At 47.4% G+C, this 17,329-nt stretch overlaps 7 protein-coding genes across 7 annotated transcripts; 3 read left to right on the top strand and 4 right to left on the bottom strand.

Annotated features, from left to right (window-relative positions):
* Positions 1 to 676: 676 nt before the first annotated feature.
* Positions 677 to 1,469, bottom strand: F5147DRAFT_668539 (uncharacterized protein; the record flags this gene model as incomplete). Its single annotated transcript, XM_041435360.1, has 4 exons — positions 1,274 to 1,469; positions 749 to 1,216; positions 715 to 717; positions 677 to 693 (listed from the first exon to the last, which is right to left on the bottom strand). Coding segments are annotated over exons 1-4 (521 nt in total), but the record flags the coding sequence as incomplete, so codon positions are not given.
* Positions 1,470 to 2,345: 876 nt separating this feature from the next.
* On the top strand, positions 2,346 to 3,987 carry F5147DRAFT_757501 (uncharacterized protein). The gene is made up of 2 exons (XM_041440378.1): positions 2,346 to 2,640; positions 2,695 to 3,987. The coding sequence occupies exons 1-2, from the start codon at positions 2,485 to 2,487 to the stop codon at positions 3,874 to 3,876; spliced, it is 1,338 nt and encodes a 445-aa protein (XP_041299278.1). The 5' UTR covers positions 2,346 to 2,484; the 3' UTR covers positions 3,877 to 3,987.
* A 2,691-nt stretch (positions 3,988 to 6,678) lies between these two features.
* On the bottom strand, positions 6,679 to 8,536 carry F5147DRAFT_668523 (uncharacterized protein). Its single transcript, XM_041435359.1, has 6 exons — positions 8,447 to 8,536; positions 8,334 to 8,386; positions 7,965 to 8,278; positions 7,686 to 7,895; positions 7,175 to 7,635; positions 6,679 to 7,125 (listed from the first exon to the last, which is right to left on the bottom strand). The coding sequence occupies exons 3-6, from the start codon at positions 8,164 to 8,166 to the stop codon at positions 6,766 to 6,768; spliced, it is 1,233 nt and encodes a 410-aa protein (XP_041299277.1). The 5' UTR covers positions 8,167 to 8,278; positions 8,334 to 8,386; positions 8,447 to 8,536; the 3' UTR covers positions 6,679 to 6,765.
* A 623-nt stretch (positions 8,537 to 9,159) lies between these two features.
* Positions 9,160 to 10,225, top strand: F5147DRAFT_648216 (uncharacterized protein; the record flags this gene model as incomplete). Its single annotated transcript, XM_041433268.1, has 5 exons — positions 9,160 to 9,296; positions 9,346 to 9,364; positions 9,394 to 9,536; positions 9,590 to 9,738; positions 9,918 to 10,225. 5 exons carry the CDS (start codon positions 9,160 to 9,162, stop codon positions 10,223 to 10,225), a joined length of 756 nt encoding a protein of 251 aa, XP_041299276.1.
* Positions 10,226 to 10,462: 237 nt separating this feature from the next.
* On the bottom strand, positions 10,463 to 12,758 carry F5147DRAFT_199576 (uncharacterized protein). The gene is made up of 17 exons (XM_041428548.1): positions 12,472 to 12,758; positions 12,324 to 12,405; positions 12,262 to 12,275; positions 12,089 to 12,197; positions 12,010 to 12,027; positions 11,935 to 11,960; positions 11,844 to 11,869; positions 11,751 to 11,788; positions 11,669 to 11,693; positions 11,604 to 11,615; positions 11,525 to 11,540; positions 11,333 to 11,473; positions 11,217 to 11,276; positions 11,134 to 11,161; positions 11,026 to 11,083; positions 10,758 to 10,972; positions 10,463 to 10,706 (listed from the first exon to the last, which is right to left on the bottom strand). The coding sequence occupies exons 1-17, from the start codon at positions 12,558 to 12,560 to the stop codon at positions 10,653 to 10,655; spliced, it is 1,011 nt and encodes a 336-aa protein (XP_041299275.1). The 5' UTR covers positions 12,561 to 12,758; the 3' UTR covers positions 10,463 to 10,652.
* Positions 12,759 to 13,797: 1,039 nt separating this feature from the next.
* Positions 13,798 to 15,378, top strand: F5147DRAFT_199551 (RNA polymerase II transcription elongation factor-domain-containing protein). The gene is made up of 5 exons (XM_041428546.1): positions 13,798 to 14,040; positions 14,093 to 14,196; positions 14,251 to 14,334; positions 14,389 to 14,479; positions 14,538 to 15,378. The coding sequence occupies exons 1-5, from the start codon at positions 13,890 to 13,892 to the stop codon at positions 15,296 to 15,298; spliced, it is 1,191 nt and encodes a 396-aa protein (XP_041299274.1). The 5' UTR covers positions 13,798 to 13,889; the 3' UTR covers positions 15,299 to 15,378.
* Positions 15,337 to 17,329, bottom strand: F5147DRAFT_199554 (ferritin-like domain-containing protein). The gene is made up of 6 exons (XM_041428547.1): positions 17,116 to 17,329; positions 16,835 to 17,058; positions 16,621 to 16,787; positions 16,235 to 16,568; positions 16,080 to 16,177; positions 15,337 to 16,021 (listed from the first exon to the last, which is right to left on the bottom strand). Exons 2-6 carry the CDS (start codon positions 16,953 to 16,955, stop codon positions 15,458 to 15,460), a joined length of 1,284 nt encoding a protein of 427 aa, XP_041299273.1. The 5' UTR covers positions 16,956 to 17,058; positions 17,116 to 17,329; the 3' UTR covers positions 15,337 to 15,457.

Genomic DNA, 17,329 nt, shown 5'->3' with positions numbered 1-17,329 from the left:
CCTGTAATGATGCATAAGCAGCTGAAGATACTTGAACATGCCATTCCGACAAGGGCATATCTGCGACTTGTTAGACTGCGGTCGTAGAAATCGATTCTAGTATCAGCAGTGGGCTTCGCATCAGATATTGTCGAGTCAAAGTCCTGGTGATCCGGGAGTGCGTTATATGCAAGAAGGCTGGATGGACGCCAATTTTCTTCTGTGGGTTTGGAAGAAGCTGTCGTCATTATGGGAGGCAGAGACAGGAAGGCCAGCGTATTATAGACACATGACTTAGCGGTTGCTGTTGAGTCTTGACTACACCCTGCAGATCATCGACGACCATCTATCGCACTGCGGCAAACATCTCACTGATTATGGATTGCCAACAGCACGTCGGAGATCTCTGGAAGTATACAACGAAGAACTCTACTTACGAAGAAATGAAGCAGCTTTTCGCGCAGAGAGCGAAAGGTGATTACCGATGTCTGCTTTTGTAGATAGAACTCAACGACCGAAGGTCATCGCTTGTATAATATATAATTACGCAGTGTTCGTTTACAATATCGATATATTGTTCAGTCTCACGTTAAGTGTATGTATCACAGATAACTTGCAATAATTATAAGTTCTACCGCAAAAAATGAATGGGGTCGGTACAAGTGGGGTAAGTAACACAGCTAGCCATGGAACAATAGCGCACTATTCATAAAATGCCTAAAAATAGAGCATCAGTTGAACGGCTCTCGCAATGAGCATGCATACGCACTGGGACTTCTACCCACCATCCCGGTGAGCGCCTAAGCTTCAACTCCAAGGATTGCACTTGACTTGGTGTTGGACAGATCGACTCGGATTCTGTATCCCTCCACAATACTAACAATAGCACGTCTCCCAACGACATGCACTCTGATGGGATATTCTTCGAGTCTCCGACCACCTTTCCGAACGCCAAAGTACAAAGGTGAAGACCGAGATATACCTTGAGAAATGTAAGGGAATTCATGGCGATGTAGGCATTGTTGTCTGGTAAAGTTTTGCCTGGCCGAACATGGTGAAAAGCAATGGTCCCCATATTCCAAAGTTCCCTCTTGACAATAGGAAACCCAAACAGCCGACGATTGCCGCATGGAGGCCGGGGAGGCCTTAGGAGAACGTACTGAGATACGTCTGAGCTGTATTTGGAGGGCACCCATTGCACTGTGGTAGACTTTGCTTGCGAGTCAGACTCTGAGATCTTTGGACAAAATGAGTGACATTACGCGCCAAATTGATTGAAGATGAAGACACTCACCTGAAGTCCCCTTAGGCTTTGTTCCAGTTGGCTTGCAGTCGAGGTCATTTTTGTCGAAGAGGCGTTGAACAAACTGTATTATAATATATGATACTTTGGCATACACCCACGCCACTGATCAATGTGGACAGTGGACGTATGCTATTGTGTCGAAGGCCACACTGATGATGCTAAATGGAGTAAGAATACGAGTGAGCGTAAGCAGCAACGCGGCCAACGCCGAAAAATGTGACTTGGATGGAGTTGTGGCGTCGGACGGACGGAGTCACTGAGTGACTAGTAACTACTTTATGCATTCATTCACCGTATGATCTACAATTTCACATTGCACACTTCGCAGCTGTCTTAGAAGTAGACCTATGGTGAACTTTCATCCTCTCCGTATGATAGGTTCACGTCCATTAACGTCGTTGGCTATTTCAATCATCCTGGCGCCACCTACTAGGTACATCACAGACGATGACTATTTTGTCTTCTTTCCTTTATGGACTCTGCGAAGCACGGCGGCCTCTGATGGGCGCAAGTTATTTATTTAACCGGAAGTGAAAAAACTGTAACTTCGGATAACATATCTGAAGATCTGGCACTGATATCTGTCAATTTGGCTGGCAGAAGGTCCGTTGCTCATGGCAAGGTGAGTCATAGTAAGGGGAGCCATACGAATGCAACTGATTCACTCGTTGGAGAAATCACTGTGGGTGAGGTGAGTGGCATCGAAGCTGATGCATGATGGAAGTGATGTAGATTCGACTGTATTGCCACAGCTTGCAGTTGGCTCCGCATGCAGAACGAAACGATCAAGGTTGCGATTATGCTCGACAGTGCAGAGATCACCGCGGGGCAAGGATGGGCGGTGCCGAGACCCCTCAGTGATGCGTGATTATAGTCGCAGTCTCTACTGTCACGAGTGGGATCGTGCGTCGACCAGAACAACGAGGCTGCGATTATGCTTGATGGAGTAAGAACCATGGTGAGTGGGTGTTGTTGGGCTGTGTCGAAAAGTTTGATGCCAGTGATGAAAAACGAGTCAGTGATAACGGTTACCGCAAACCGTGAGTATGGCTTATACGTATCTCCATCAATGTTTCAACCTTCCAAACATTTATTGTGGCCTTTAAAATGTCTGAATCATCATATCATCGTCATCAAACTCACGAGCGCAGCCCATATATATCATTCTAGCGATTCTCCAGGACCCAGTGAGCCTTATCATGTCATCTCGTCAACCTCGAGGTCCAACTGCACAGTCATCTCCACCTCATCGACATTTCACAACCCCATCTACCTACTCTCAAGTATTTACGAATCACAATGCTTTGACTACACTACGCCAACCATCCCCGAGTGCCCAGATTTTCACATCGCCGGTAAGTAAATGTAATGACTCGAGTCCTCATTACTGCTCACTACTATAATATCAGCTATCTGTAGGAGGAGGGACCACTGGTGTGACTCTACCGAGTTCCCATTCAATGGTCGTCCGGGATTCCCAAGATTTCTCTCTCGCATTGTCTATCCAGGCTGCTCAAGCCGATAGGAGAGAATGCCCCTGGTACGGGGTGTGGTCCAAAGTCTTGGAAAGATATATATTTCGTAATGCGGATGCATCACAAACAGCATGTACATGCGTTCCGCAGTATTCCCTCGTTGCATCCCATGATTCAGGTCGCTCGCCGCAGAGTGGTAGCTCCGGTTGGTCTGACATAGTCATGGGCAGCCCTTCGCCAGATCGGCATTCAATGACTCCAGGGAGCCCCCTTCCTGGACCACCCTCAGTGCCATACAACCATATCCCAGGTTTCAGTCCTGATTCACAGGCAATTTTCGGAGGGCCACTGCCTCCCCTGACACCTAGCCCTTTACACTCAGGCTCGTTGCGTCATGTACCGTACCCTGAAAGTCCTATTGCACAGCGTGTCACTCGTTTGCAAGCTCGTCATGCGAAGGATGCTTTCAATGTTCCAGTCAGAACCCGTCCACTACCTCAATCCTCATCGCCATATCAAATTCCATTAGGTGGTATTCCCCCAACAACTCCACCCAGACAGACTACTGGCTTGTCGGATGCATCTTTCAAAATTCCGGACTTTGTGCAAATACTCGAGCATGCACAACAGCCCTTCCCAGTCGTTCCCGGTCATGTAATCCGCCGGGTTATTATGATTGTTGAAATCAAAGCGCCACGTCCTGACGATAGATTCCAGTGGGAGTCAATCTGGGAGGAGCAAGTGCAGGAGCAGGTTCTTCATGCATTTGAGGCCGATCGTACTCTAAAATACTTGGGAGTCATCATAGCTGCTGGTCGTCGTTGGGTGTACAGCACCGTGGACCGTGGAGAGCTAGTTTCTCGCACAATGTCAGAGATACGCGATCCAACTTTCCGCAACACTACACCGCCAGTACCATCGTCTGATGCCTCTGTGGTAGATGAGAAGGAAGTCCACCGTTTTCTTCCCTCGTTAAACATCCCCGACTTTCTCCCCAAAGCAGAGGATGGCACCTTGTATCAATTTGATCTTCTGGACGCCAGGGGAGACTCCCTCAGAGCCTTTCAAGAAATTGTAAAGGACCTCCGCCGTAAAAATAGTGATATTTGGATCTAGGGCATCTTGATGGTGTGGACAGGAGGGATGGGATTGCGAGGTGGAATAAAGATGTAATGATGTGGTATACAACAACGTTAGATAGAATGTTACATGCACAAATCTTATGGTCATCTTTGGTGAAAATGAGTATGAAGTTGACTGACGCAGTTCGGGTGAGAGGCTAATACAGTTACCAAGTTGGGGTTGGGCAGGAAAAAGAGTAACGAGAATCGCGTTATAGTCATTCACCTGCTCCTACATCTTCAATCGCACGCATACTTATAGTCATCTCATCTTCGAAGGGTAGCGCGTCTCGTGCTTAGTATTTGGCACTGTGCTGCGTTGTGGCGCTGGCATCGATGGGAAAATAGTCTTGCATTCTCTCCGCATTCCTCTGAGATGTATCGTTCTGTCTCATGTTAAGTGTGTGGATCACAGATAAAGTACAAGAGTGATTGGTTCTATCGCAGATAATGAATGAGTTGGTACAAATGGGTAGGGTATCACAGCCAGTCATGGAACGATGGTGGAATATTTTTTCATCAAAATTGCTAAAAATGCAAGGATGTCAACGGAATGGCTCTCGAAATGACCACGCATACGCACCGGGACTTCCACCCACCACCCCGGTGAGCGCTTAAGCTTCATCTCCAGGGAATGCACTTGATTTTGCGTTGGACAGGCAGCCTCGCGTTCCGTATCCCTCCACAACACTAACAACAGCACATTTCCCGAAGTCATACAGTCCGATGGGATACTCTTCGAATCTCCAACCACCTTTCCGTGTGCCAAAGTGCAAATGTCAAGACCTAGATAAACCTTGACAAATCTAAGGGAATTCATGACGAGGAAGCCGGGGTTATCTGGTAAAGTTTTGCCTGGCCGAACATGGTGGAAAGCAATGGTTCCCATGTTCCAAAGTTCCTTCTTGACAATAGGAAACCCAAACAACTGACGATTGTTTTTTATGAGGCTCGGGGGGGCCTTACGAGAACGTACTGAGATACGTCTGAGCTGTATTTACAGGGCACCCATTGCACCGCGGTAGACGTTTCCGTTTCTTGTGAGTCAGACTCTGAGATCTTTGAACAAAATGAGTAGCAGTACGCGTACAACAGATGAAATTTAACGAGGTACTCACCTGAAGTCTTCTAAGGCTTCACTCGAGTTGGCTTGCAGTAGAGGGCAACAACGTTTGCTCCTACTCACTGAGAGCGTGTTTGTAGCTTGTATAACATAATTTTGTTATCGAATTTTCGTGATTTCACTATACAAGCTGTGGCCCGTGACGCCGATGACGTTCGGACATTGCTTATCTTGAGATCTAGTCGATGGGGGGCGCAGTAACCATTGTTCCTTAGTAAGTAGTCTGGTTTCAATTGCTGGGTGCATTGGTGCGATATCTCCTCATCTGTATTAGCTCCAGAGATAAAAACGAAGACCGCTGAGTTACGCAACGTAATCGTCAGATTTCCAGGCCATGGAAGGTGCAGGTGGTGCATAGCCATGTCCGGCTGATAATAGTATCGTGAAAGAGCAACTTGCAGGTGAAATGTAACTGAAGATTGCTCGGTCCGTCGAGTTGCGTTCTAGAATGCGACGGTGGCGCTGCACCAAATTGACTCTGCTAATACGATTTGGGTCAGGTTGCGATCAGGAAAGTAACGTACGAACTTTCGTCATGTCGCTCTCGCTAGTGAGCTCATTTCAACATGTTTAGGACTGCGCACCACTTCCGGCACATTCTATGTGGGCCCTGTGGCAACTTGAACAGAATGGAAGCAATTGATGTCGATATTGAAAATGATGAACCTCCTGCCACCGAACAGGATGCCGAAGTAAATGAACTTATTGCTCGCGTCTGTATGGACCTTGATAGAGAGGACCAGATTGGTTGAGTTTAATGGACTTACGTACGTAGTGTTACTATTTCTTGTTTGTGTACACCCGCGGGTATACCCGTGCTATGTCACTGCGCCCGTACCCTTTAAATTACACCACTGGGATACAACATATGTGATGAGCGGTAAGAAGTCCAAAGACAGGATGAGGGCCATCCTTAGCGGACGTAATGAAAAATCGGTGCGCAAGCTAGCCCCTCGCCCGGCGCGGCAACGGCGCAGAAACACGATTCTTCTATGTAGGTCCAAAGAATTAGGTGCAGATGACGTGCGATCTACAGTTTCGCCTACATCCTCAGAACGCATTTCAGAATGTCTATCGGCTCCAAGAAACATATTAAAATCATCATCCAACCAGCTTCGCATAGTTGAATAATTTCTCTTCTACGATGCTTCCCCTCCCTCATTCTCTTTCCTGGCGATTTTTCCATACCTCTTTAGGAAGCTCACATCGTGTACAATCATGGTCTTCCATCATGGCCTACTGGGATATTGTCTCATCATACGTGTACAAATAGGTCATGATCGAAAGAACTGGCGATAAGTAAACTATGCTGGCACAAAGTGAGATCAATGGCAACCCACATGACTGAGAGAAACACGAGTTGCATCTTGCATCCGGGCGTACATCACGGCCAGGCACGGTGCCACGAAGAGCCATAACATCTTCGGCTCGCAGCTGGAAACTGACGATGATTAGACTCAGATCGATACTGTTGTGAAACTTGCGAAGTGCCTGATTGTTGGGCTGCTTGCTGCCAATCCGTCGAAGTCGGGGACTGGCACTTCCCGGGCCCAGGCTGTTGGATTTCAAATTTCGAACCTTGGAGCTTAGCCTCAGGTGCAAAAGAAAGAGAACAAACCATGACGGGACAGTGGCAGTGTCACCCCCTGAACGCTTAAAGGTCGACCGGACAAGTACTGCTATCAACGACATTTGTACGTGTATTTGAGTTGAAGCTATGCGATACAAAAATTAGTGGTATAGTGAATGCCATGATCATTCCTAGACTGGCACCCCGTTGTACGCATATGTAAATAAACTTTCCAAGCATCTTCGATCACGGGACTCCAGCGACTGCGTTAACACTGCATGTCTGACGTCGTCCTCCTTTGCGCTGTGAGCAGCTGTATTACCTGCCCGTCTGATGTTATTATATGAACATAAGAAAAAGATGGACTCGGATGATGGGGGGTATGATACACCCTTTTGTTTGAGATCATTGCAGATGGTATCTGCAAGTTGATAGACACTGCGGGAAGCGCGGAGGTCCTCCCACGTCTCGTGGCCGAGGTGCTCCAGAACCTTTTTGCGCGCAAGGTCGAGTAGGACGCGAAGATGTAAAGGGACTAGTAACATGGTGATCTAAGGAGTTTGTTGTCAGAATTAGTGACAGGAAAGAAAGATGACTTACTTCTTTCAGTGCTTCAACGTCCTGACTGTGTTTGACTCTCGCCGCATTTAGATCATTGCGAACGCTTGCAAGATCATTGTTGATGCTCTCGTTCTCGTTGGAAATCCTCTCGATCTCATTTCGCATACTCCCATTCTCGTTGAGAATCCTCTCGATCTCATTTCGCATGCTCCCATTCTCATTGAGAATCCTCTCGTTCTTGTTGCGAATGCTCTCATTCTCATTGAGAATGCTCTCGTTCTTGTTGCGAATGCTCTCGATCTCATTTCGCATGCTCCCATTCTCGTTGAGAATCCTGTCATTCTTGCCCCGCATCTCCACAATCTCATTTTGCATCGAGGCTAGCATCTCCTTGAGCTGGACGTCCATGGTCACCTGAGGGAGATTGGACGTCGATGCGGGATTCGCTGTCGACACAGGATTGGCCGCAGATGCGGCATTTCGTTTCTTAGATCTCCTGGCTGCGGAAAACTAATAAGTGTCTGTAGACTATTTGAATGTTACAACATACATCTGCGAGATGGGGCTGCTTGTGTGCTTGACTGAGAGGTTGTGGCGGTATTAGTGGCCAACGCTGTATTGGTTTCCACGGATATCTGATTTGCCTGTGCCTTCTGGGCTAATTGGGTCTTGATACGACGATTCGTCTCGACATTAGGACTGAATATTGCTGTTAAACCATTGGGGCGGCAGACGTTGAGCATATCTGAAGGCTGAACATCTTTATGTAAGAGAAGTGGATCGATAAGTCAGTCTCTGCAGCAAACAAAAGACATGGATTGAAGCTTACCTGGAAAGTACTTCGCTCGCATAGCGAGTGGGTTCAATGGAGGGTCAAGGCCGTACACCTTGGTCATATGCTTGCTGATGTGATTGCCTAAGATTCCCACAGCCATTGCCACCGTATTGCTTGAGCCTAAGAGGTCGCCTTTAATTGTGTTTTGATCGTCTGTCCAGATGGCTGTTACTGCGACAGTACTTTCCGACGACATGGTGGATCAGGTTGATAAAGGGTATGGTATCTGAATCACTGACGCGGCATTTTGAAGCCTCGAGGTCCCTTTGTACTCCGCGATACATCAGTGTTGTGTCCTGAAAACACTTGTATGTGAATTTTATTCAAGTTTTTGAATTCAGCGACCGATGCCGCAGCTCGCAGAGACAGTATAGCCGGGCTCGTTGCGCTTCCATGCAGGACAATAGATGATTATTGTGAGTTTGAACACCATTAACAGCTAGGAGTACTCGGCTGGATGATAAATTTCGATTTAGCAATACCAATTGGCCTTATTTTTGCGCAAGCTGGCAAAGTTTCAGCGTTCACGGTGAAGCTCAGGAAGTATGGTATCTGGTAACGAAAGTCTTGTTCAACTTTATCAACGCATCGATTTGATCAGCTTGACATGATGCCACAAAAGATGGAGTCCTAGGTCAACATTATGCTGCAGCCGTGATTCAGATGTGGTAGTACTCTGGTTTGAGACTCCGTTTCATGTACGTAGCTGTGGGACGTCGACCTTCTTCGAATTCTTGGGAATTTTTTTTGAGAAGCGGCAGCGGTGAAGTCTGTCAAAGGTTTCGCTGTATCCTGCCGTCAGTACCTCTTGCTATTCCGTCGTCAGCCTCTCATTAATTCTTCGTCACATTACCTTTTATGTTGCCCATCGTGGCAACAGACAACATTTCATTGGCTGGAGTTCCGCGTTTTCCAAGTATTCCAGGTGCCATACTGTGGTGTCATCAATCGGACTCGTTGTTGATTATACCTACTGTGGTCTCACCATCTCGCTCACCATCTGTCAGGGCTACACATGTGGAAATACAGGGACACCAATGCCAAGGGTAAGTTCCCATCAATTTATGTTGCAGTAATGTATCAACACGTCTCCACCAGCATGCACAGTGATTTTTTTAAAATTCTTCCTTGAGCTGCTGCGATACCCCGATAATCTTGCCACATACCCTCCTCCAACAAGTTGCCGACAATGTTGAGTGCACCGTCGAATATGCCGCCATCATCCTTTGCTGGCCTGCCAATGCAGCCCCCCTTAGACGCAGCTGGCACCCTTGTCTTTTGTCCCTTCCTCAAATGGGAAGCGGATGCGCAGGAAGGGCTCACCATGTGAGAGTTCCTTCTGCCACAAGCCTTGGGCCCTACGTTGTATACGCAGCATATGCCTAAAACACTGGGTAGGGTGGATGCGTGATTCACTCTCTAGACAGCAAGGACTGCGAAGACAGACGGGATGGCCCATGACCACGACTTCGAGTTTGCACAGGGTGACCAACTGGACTACATACTCGATAATGAAGGGAATGGATTTGAGGAGTTCCAACGAGCCCTCCAAACATCTATGGCTGGGTCGTTTGCACATGTACTGTCTTCGAGCACTACGCTCACTCATTTCATTTCAGCACACGCCTTGACTTGTCCTGGGGAAGCAGAGGCCCTGGTGCAGCACTCGAGGCGCTTTGCCGCATGACAGACGATGAACTCGAATCCCTACCCGACATACAACCGATCACTGTATTAATGCCGGGAAAACTTGTATTTTCATTTGCATGTCCGCAATCTTCAGTAGAGCGCTACATTTCTCTCATGGAAGGATCTATCCAGTTCACATAAATTGCCTTGGCTCGTGCATTCCAGGCAGCTGCAGCCCGTCAAACCCTGTGCTAAGCTGACGAGGAGCCTTCGAAAGCTCAAGCTGAAAGACATGATTGTCATGGATGTTGTCGTTAGCGGTGGGGGTTGCCAGCGACATCTTTTACGTGAAGGGTGGCTTTTTCAAGCTCGGTTTGCTTAACTTCCGTGGCCTCCGAGCAGCGCTAGATGAGTACAGTTCTGATGAGCGCATCTTGTTCCATTTCCCACCGCTAGAATTATGCACAGGTCGGTGCTTCAATACGCCGATCAGTTCACAGCGTTTGAGATTCAACACAGACAATGCGGCGATGATTGCGTGGGCTTTGATGCATCGGTTCCTCGCTTATGATGACTACCCGGTGGACCTTCGTGCCAAGTGGCGCATTGAGGATGTCAAAGTATGAAACGTCTTGCAAATCTGACTAGTTGTATGCTATTCCTCGATGTATTCAATCACACAAGGACTCCTAGTGAAGGAGGTTGTTGGCCAGACACCAAACCAACGACTTTGTCTACAACAATTTATGGGTGGCTTGGTGGCGTGAGACACGTATTGGACAACGTGGCGAATGGCAAGTTACTAGACTAGTGGTGTGCGTGTGAGAGTCTCATTGATTCCAAGCGCATGAAAAATCGTGTTTGCCGAATGACTAAATAGTAGTTCCTTGTAGTTCTAAGTAGAGTGATATATGAAACCCACAGATGGAAGTATAATGGACAATGTAATTTCTTGTCCCAACACCGGCTGTGCGATGATCTAATAAAGACTCACAAGTCTTATCTCGCGAAGAGCCGAATAATACATGATACATGGATGCTGGTATTCATACATCATGCTGATGAGAAGGAATTCGTCTCTACCGTCACCTCAATGGGCCGACGTGACTAAAGTGTGATAATCAGCACTCTTCCATCACCAGTAACGCAGCTACCTACCATGGCAGATCGAGTAAGATGTATAACATCATCGCCGGGGTGTTTAAACGTGCTTTTCCGGGATCCCTGGAATTCCTCGCCTTGGGACGCTATAACGTTCAGTTCTGGGCGGTAGATGCCGTGGTGCATATGGACTTCGGCAGAATGGTTAGTTTCTGTAGCGGGCTGCAAGTAGTATCGCGCGTTCAGAAGTGCGAGGAACGAGTTGACGTATACTGAAAAACGACTAGTGGTCAGCACAACATTCTGAGAATGCTTTGGGTCATACATTTAGCCACCAAAAATTCAACGCCGAGGAAGATGAAGTTGTGCGGCATCACTGCGCACTGTAGGAACATCAGAGACGAGATGGACAATATAATCATTGTAAGCTTACTGTAATCATAGCCGACAGTGAACACATGCTACATGAAACATGAGTCAAGATGTGGACTAGCCTGGAAGCCTAAGGAGGAATACCTTGTCAGACAGCCCGTGTTAATAATGTAAGCCATGAGCTTTGTTAACATGGAATCGGTGCTAAGTACTCCATATTGACATGTCAAATCCCTCGGCGTGAACAGACCGCTCCTTACCTAGAGAATCCAGTACGGGAAATAGCGAGGAGATAGCATAGCGATGATGCTATCATGAAATCGACGAAAGTAATCGTGCCCAAAGCCATAAATGTCGCCCACTCGATTTTAACCAGATCCGAGAACACATGACACTGATATCTACTCGTTATCAGCGATTCATATAATTAGTAAACAGGTTGTTATACTCACATGGCCCAAATAAGGGCTGTCATTGGATTACAATGATGAGCCGACTATTGTCAAAAGTACCGAGTTTTTGGAGTCTTACCGATAGCAACACCTGATGAAAGTATCTAAGATCGAGTGAAGAGGAATACCAAATGACAAACTCACCTGAACCCAAAATTACGATTACGCCCTGGTATTACATCATTAAAACCAATGCCATGATACGTGATCATCGATTTAAACCCACCACGACTATAGGGAGTACTCTTGATCGGCCCTTGGCAACTGATACATCATTATTAGTCGTAGAAACCCATTGGCTTCATAGAGTAACACATACTTATCCATATGCGATGAAAGTATAGACTACAAACCATAAAAGCATCACATAAATCCATCAAGTTGTAGGCAACAGTACATTTTTGACTCACAGATGTACCCCGTAAACAATCATGACCTGTAATGGATGTATAGGCTGATCGCAGTGCATAGGAAAACCCGCTTACATCGATGACTATTTGAAGCTGCAGGAGCCCATTAGTATCATAGTAGAAGCTGCACAACAGAGGCCCCAATAACACTTACTTTGAAGCTCCACACAATTTCCGTTAGTGCATTGATATCTGCGTAGTGAGCCACTAAATAATAATAGACACAGTGGACTATCAAGAACAGGTGCAGAGCGTCGAGTATCCTAAAATTTCAGGGAATGGGCGTAAACTCGTTGCGCTCGACAATGGCAACTGAAGAGTACATACCAAAGCCAGGCAACCTAATGCAGCATCAACAACTGAACTGAGAGGAGGAATCATCAACGCACGGCTAGTTTATGGAACGATATCCCTGTGCCCTTGTGCGACTGAAAGTAGACGAAAGCTTGAATGTTACTTAGACCAAAGAGACTGTTCCGTGAGACATGTTAGGACGACAGGACTCAATTAAGCTTCGTGCGCAAATAGGTTACTAACATTGCTGCAAGGGTGACCCCAATAAACAGTGCCCCAAACGTGTTCCCAAGGTGAAGTTGTGGGATGAGGTCCTGCGTTGAGGAAGACATTAATGTTGACTGAGGCTCAAGCCCATTCCAGGCAAAGCAATGTTTGCGCCGTGCTATATATCGCGCAGCCACGAAAGAACACGAGACCAGCAGGTGGCATAGATCTAGATCTATTATGTGATTCAGACTGTGTAGCTTCTGTGCAGCTATGTAAGTGGGTATACAAGGGGCATACGTGTCAACACAGCCTCACGATACTAGTGCTGGAAGGAAAACGGAACACTCCTAGCTTAGGAAGTTCGCACCGCGTGCCATCATGGTCTTCCATCGTTACTATTATTGGCATATCGAAGTTATATCATACGTGTACAAATTCTAGGCCTATCGAAAGAATCGGCAATAAGTAAATCATCCTGGTACAGTGAGATTAATGGCACCCACAAAGAGAAACACGAGGTGCATTTTGCGTCGTACACAGCTTTTGCTGGATGCACGGGGATTCATCGTGGCATTTAATGATGAATTCATAATGGCCTCAGCCTCCAACAAGATACTGATGGGTCTATTCCACGGCCTTCACTTGGTTGGCCTCAGCTGATCATGATAGTGCCTGAGGTCAAAGCGGTGCACGGGCGCATCGACTAACTTGAAGTTAGCAATGACTGGTATTGCATAGATGAAACTTATGATCAATACCTCAGAAACGGCGTGAATTTATGGCGTCCTCTTGGCGAGATAAACGACCCTAGGCCTATTGAGTATGAAAAATTATGTGCATAACTGGATGTACAGCGTTGCAACACCGACGAGATTACAGCGAGTCCGGAAAGGTGCTAACCACGTTGACTGCGTATTAATTTATTGACTTGAAGGTCATTCAAAAGTTACTATAATGCCAGCGCTCAGTGTAACTATACAGCGGTCCTCGAGTCTCACTTACCTGAATTTCGCCGAGTCCCTTGATACCCCCAAATCTTGTTCCACTACTCATTCTGGCCATCCTTGTTCCTCCGTGTCCCTTGTCGTACCGTCGGGTAAAAGATCCATGAAGGATAGACAAGCTAGAGGGCACCCAGGCTTTCTCGAGCGTTTCAACCAACATGACGATATCAACGAAGCCCGTCGTTAAGTAGTAATATCTGGGCTCGCGATCAAGTTAAGACATTTGATCGTGATCGGGCAGTGTGTTGTATTACTGGCAGTGTAAAAACTTAGTTTAAAGGGTCCACCTGAATCGAACCGTGTGTTGTCCACAACGCGGGAAACAACAAGGACAGTTGGAAACAATGAACACTGCCAAGCTTACTTCAGCGCTGCTTCGAGTGCGGCATTCATACAAATCTAAGCGACAGTCTTTCCGTTTGCCTCCTAGTCAAACCTTGACTCGCGATGGCGACTACAGATACCCAATGGATGCCCACAACGGGCCGACACACAGTAGCAATAGGAACTTCACTGAGGCGCGCGCTCAAAGCCCGCAAGGGCGTAGCTCCACCGAAGCGTTCCAATCTCCCCGACAAGGATTTCTACTCCTTCAGGTGTACGAAGCCTCTTACTGTCAGTTTACGAGCGTGCTGAAAGACACGAGGCAGATAATTTCAAGCCAGAGTCAATAGAGCCCAGCAGGTCTGGAACGGTTGAAGTCAAACGCGGGAAAGATTCTACCAGCGTCACTTTAGAACGCCCTAGTACACAGGTACAGTTCATATGCTATGTTAAGCTTTCGGAACCTCCTTTGATGACTTTTTAGCCGGGCGAGAACCATCTTTTTAAGGGGGGTGAACAGCCGGTGAAGGAGTATGATTGTGTCCTAATTTATGATGAGGAATTAGGAGTGAGTAACCGTTCTCTTGTATTTTGTTGGATCCAGCTTGTAACACTACTTCAGACATTCACTCTTGAAAAGGTAGAGTGCTTCATGGGCTTTACATACGACAAGAAAGTCTCTTCTTCCAGCTCCAGCTTTGCCCGAAAGTCTCGTATGTTGTCTACCTGGTGCTTGATGGGGTATCGTCATTTATGCTCGGTGACTTCCAGCCTCTGCAACAACTCCTCCCGAAACACAGCTCAAAGACACAAGAAATTTGGAGAAAGAGCTGGAACATGATCTTTTAGGGCTCTCAGACGCTGATGGTGAGGCCGTGGATGACTTCGATGACATTTTGGCGAAGGTCACGGGGCAAAAGGAGGAGGAAGAGGAAGAGGAGGGTGAGGAGATTGAAATACCCCCTCGCAAAGCCCCTACGCCACCTCCGCCACCTCCAAAACCTAAAGTGTCCCGTCATGTCGCTCCACCTCCAAAAAAGCACGAGTCCGAGCCGAAGCCTAAACCCAAACCCAAGGAAGTGCCGAAGGCGAAAAGAGAAATCAATACGTATAAAGAAGATTCCGACTTGGAAGAGGTTCTTGATTTTGGTCGCCCCGCTCGCCCTTCAAAACGTCCGAAGCCGTCTGTCTCAATCGGACTAGCCTTGCCAGGGACAACACCCTCTTTCGTGCCTCCTGCTCTTCCCACAAAGCCGGCAGCAGCAGAATCGGACTCTGAAGAAGACTGGGATGAAGTCACCCACAATGATCCAGTAGAGGAAGAGATAGATCTTGACGCCTTCGGGCGGGAGATGGAAGCAGAACTGGAGGAAGAATCGGATGATGATATATTGGCGGCAGCAATGTCTCCAGATCTTGAACCAGTGGCAAATGTCTCTGGACGGCCCATGTCACTCAATCAATTCGCAGGCGGTCAACTCAGTGCGGATGAGGATGATACATCATCCAGCGAGGATAGTGATGAAGATTAAGTCCATTCCTTGCACTACGTTCTATCGTTGTACAACTTATACTCTATGGATATCGTCCTCCCCCTATCAATAGTCCTTGAAGTCGTCAGTTCAGTTCTGATTACTTTAGATATCTGTGCAATATAATTTGATCCAGCATCTCGTATTAATTCTCGACATTTATCCCGAACTCATAGATGGCACAGCACTCGCGAGAATACCACTAGCTTCAGATGGCGAGATCGTTTTGGTTACAGCCGTCCAATCAGTGCTGACTGTGGTGGGAACTATCGTCACGGTTGAAGTGACACTTATAGCTCTGCTCGGAGTGGCTGAAGTAGACGCCATGGTTAAAGTGACGGTGCTACTCATAGCTCTGCTCGAAGTGGCTGGAGTCAAAGTAGACTTCACGGTTGAAGTGACGGTGCTACTCATAGCTCTGCTCGAAGTGACTGGAGTCAAAGTGATTGTCGTGGAAGACGTTATAGGATGGGCCACAGTGGAGTTGAGACCAGGACGTGCTGCGATCGCCAGCGCATCCTGTTGATTGTCGATGAAGATGAGCGTCGGACCTGCAACGATGGTGCTAGTCGCAGCATCGCGAATGTTATTCGCGAGGGGCTGACTACTGTTGGTCACGAACACCAACAGAGGACCAGTTACGTTCGCCGGGACGCTGCAATTAGATAGTGGTTGTGAGATGGCAACAGGGAAGCCGCCGGCGAGGAATTGACAGGACAGTTTCTGGCGTAGATAACGCGTAAGTTGTTGCGCGACAAACCAAGAAATGTAGACAACAGACCTCTACCGGAATAGTTCCGTTGAATGCAGCAGAGGTAAAGGTCAACTTTGTTCCTGCTTGAATGGAACCGGAATTATTCACGCGGAGCGGAACATTCGCTAAATGAGGATGTTTCAAGGTAAACGAGAGCACAACCATTTACACTAGGTACGTACCTGGGATTCCAAGATTGCATCCAGAAATTAACCCCCCTGTCAATGCAAGAATCTCAGATGGATTCAGAGCGACATCAAATGCCTGAGGTATCGCGGTGGCCCCTGCCAGCACATTGAGAATGGTTTGGTGACGCGCTTCAACCGTCATAATGGTGGCAGCTGCGGTGGAGAGGACCGTGTCGTTGATCAAGGTTAGGGCACCAAGGTAGGCGCTCACACCAACATTTTCCACGAGTCTCGCTGCCGCCACCATAGTGGGTACGTCTGTGAGCAAGGAAGCAACGTTGAATGTACAGTTTGACACTGTTTTGCCGCCCAACGAATTAATAGCCGACTGAGTGGGTGTTAACGTCATATTCAAAGATGTTACATATGATTTGACACACCTGTAATGTAGTTGTGTGTGTGGACTCATCTTTGAAGATAGCCTGAAACTGTTGCAAGGGAATCTGGGCCGAAGCAAAGCCTGCTGCCGTGAAATCTGACTGATTGAACTTTTGAAGGGCCTGCGCATAAAAAGTGGACTCAAGCTGCTCCAACACGTTGGCGAACTCTGCTCTATCATGAGCGCTTGATCTGAAATAATATAAAAACACTCACGAAGAGCTAGTAATGTGGAAGAGCTTGTAGACCGTGCTACTGGACGTGCTGCGACTGGAGCCAGCAACTGAAGTAGGGCGAAGCCAGCGCCGCAGAGCGAGTATACTGAAGTGAAAACCATAGCTCGAAACTGAATGGAAGTTATACGAAGAGGCGCAAGAAAAGATATGAGGGAAATAGTCAGGTGCACCTGTGCAACCCAAGTTAAGATAGAATAGGGGATCCTGGATAGCGCAACAATGCGTGAGTTATGTGCATTCGAATCCATGCGGCAGACATACCTCCAGGGAAAGCACACAAACAATGAACGGAGGTTGCAGAAGTAGTGGACAACACCGATGCACCATCACGATGAATGAGGTTTTTAAGATTTATCTCAAGCACAGGTGATTGGCTGTGTTTACAAGGCGCTGTTGTTGCAGGCAAAGATCCTGTTTTTGGCTGCGCAGCGTTGGTTGCTATCAATCTCAATTGGTTACCCGTCGCCGTCGACAT

This window comes from Suillus discolor (genome assembly GCF_016758755.1).
Source record: "Suillus discolor strain FC423 chromosome Unknown F5147scaffold_3, whole genome shotgun sequence".
Classification (NCBI taxonomy): Eukaryota; Fungi; Basidiomycota; class Agaricomycetes; order Boletales; family Suillaceae; genus Suillus; species Suillus discolor.
This window is presented reverse-complemented; position numbering and strand designations above follow the sequence as displayed.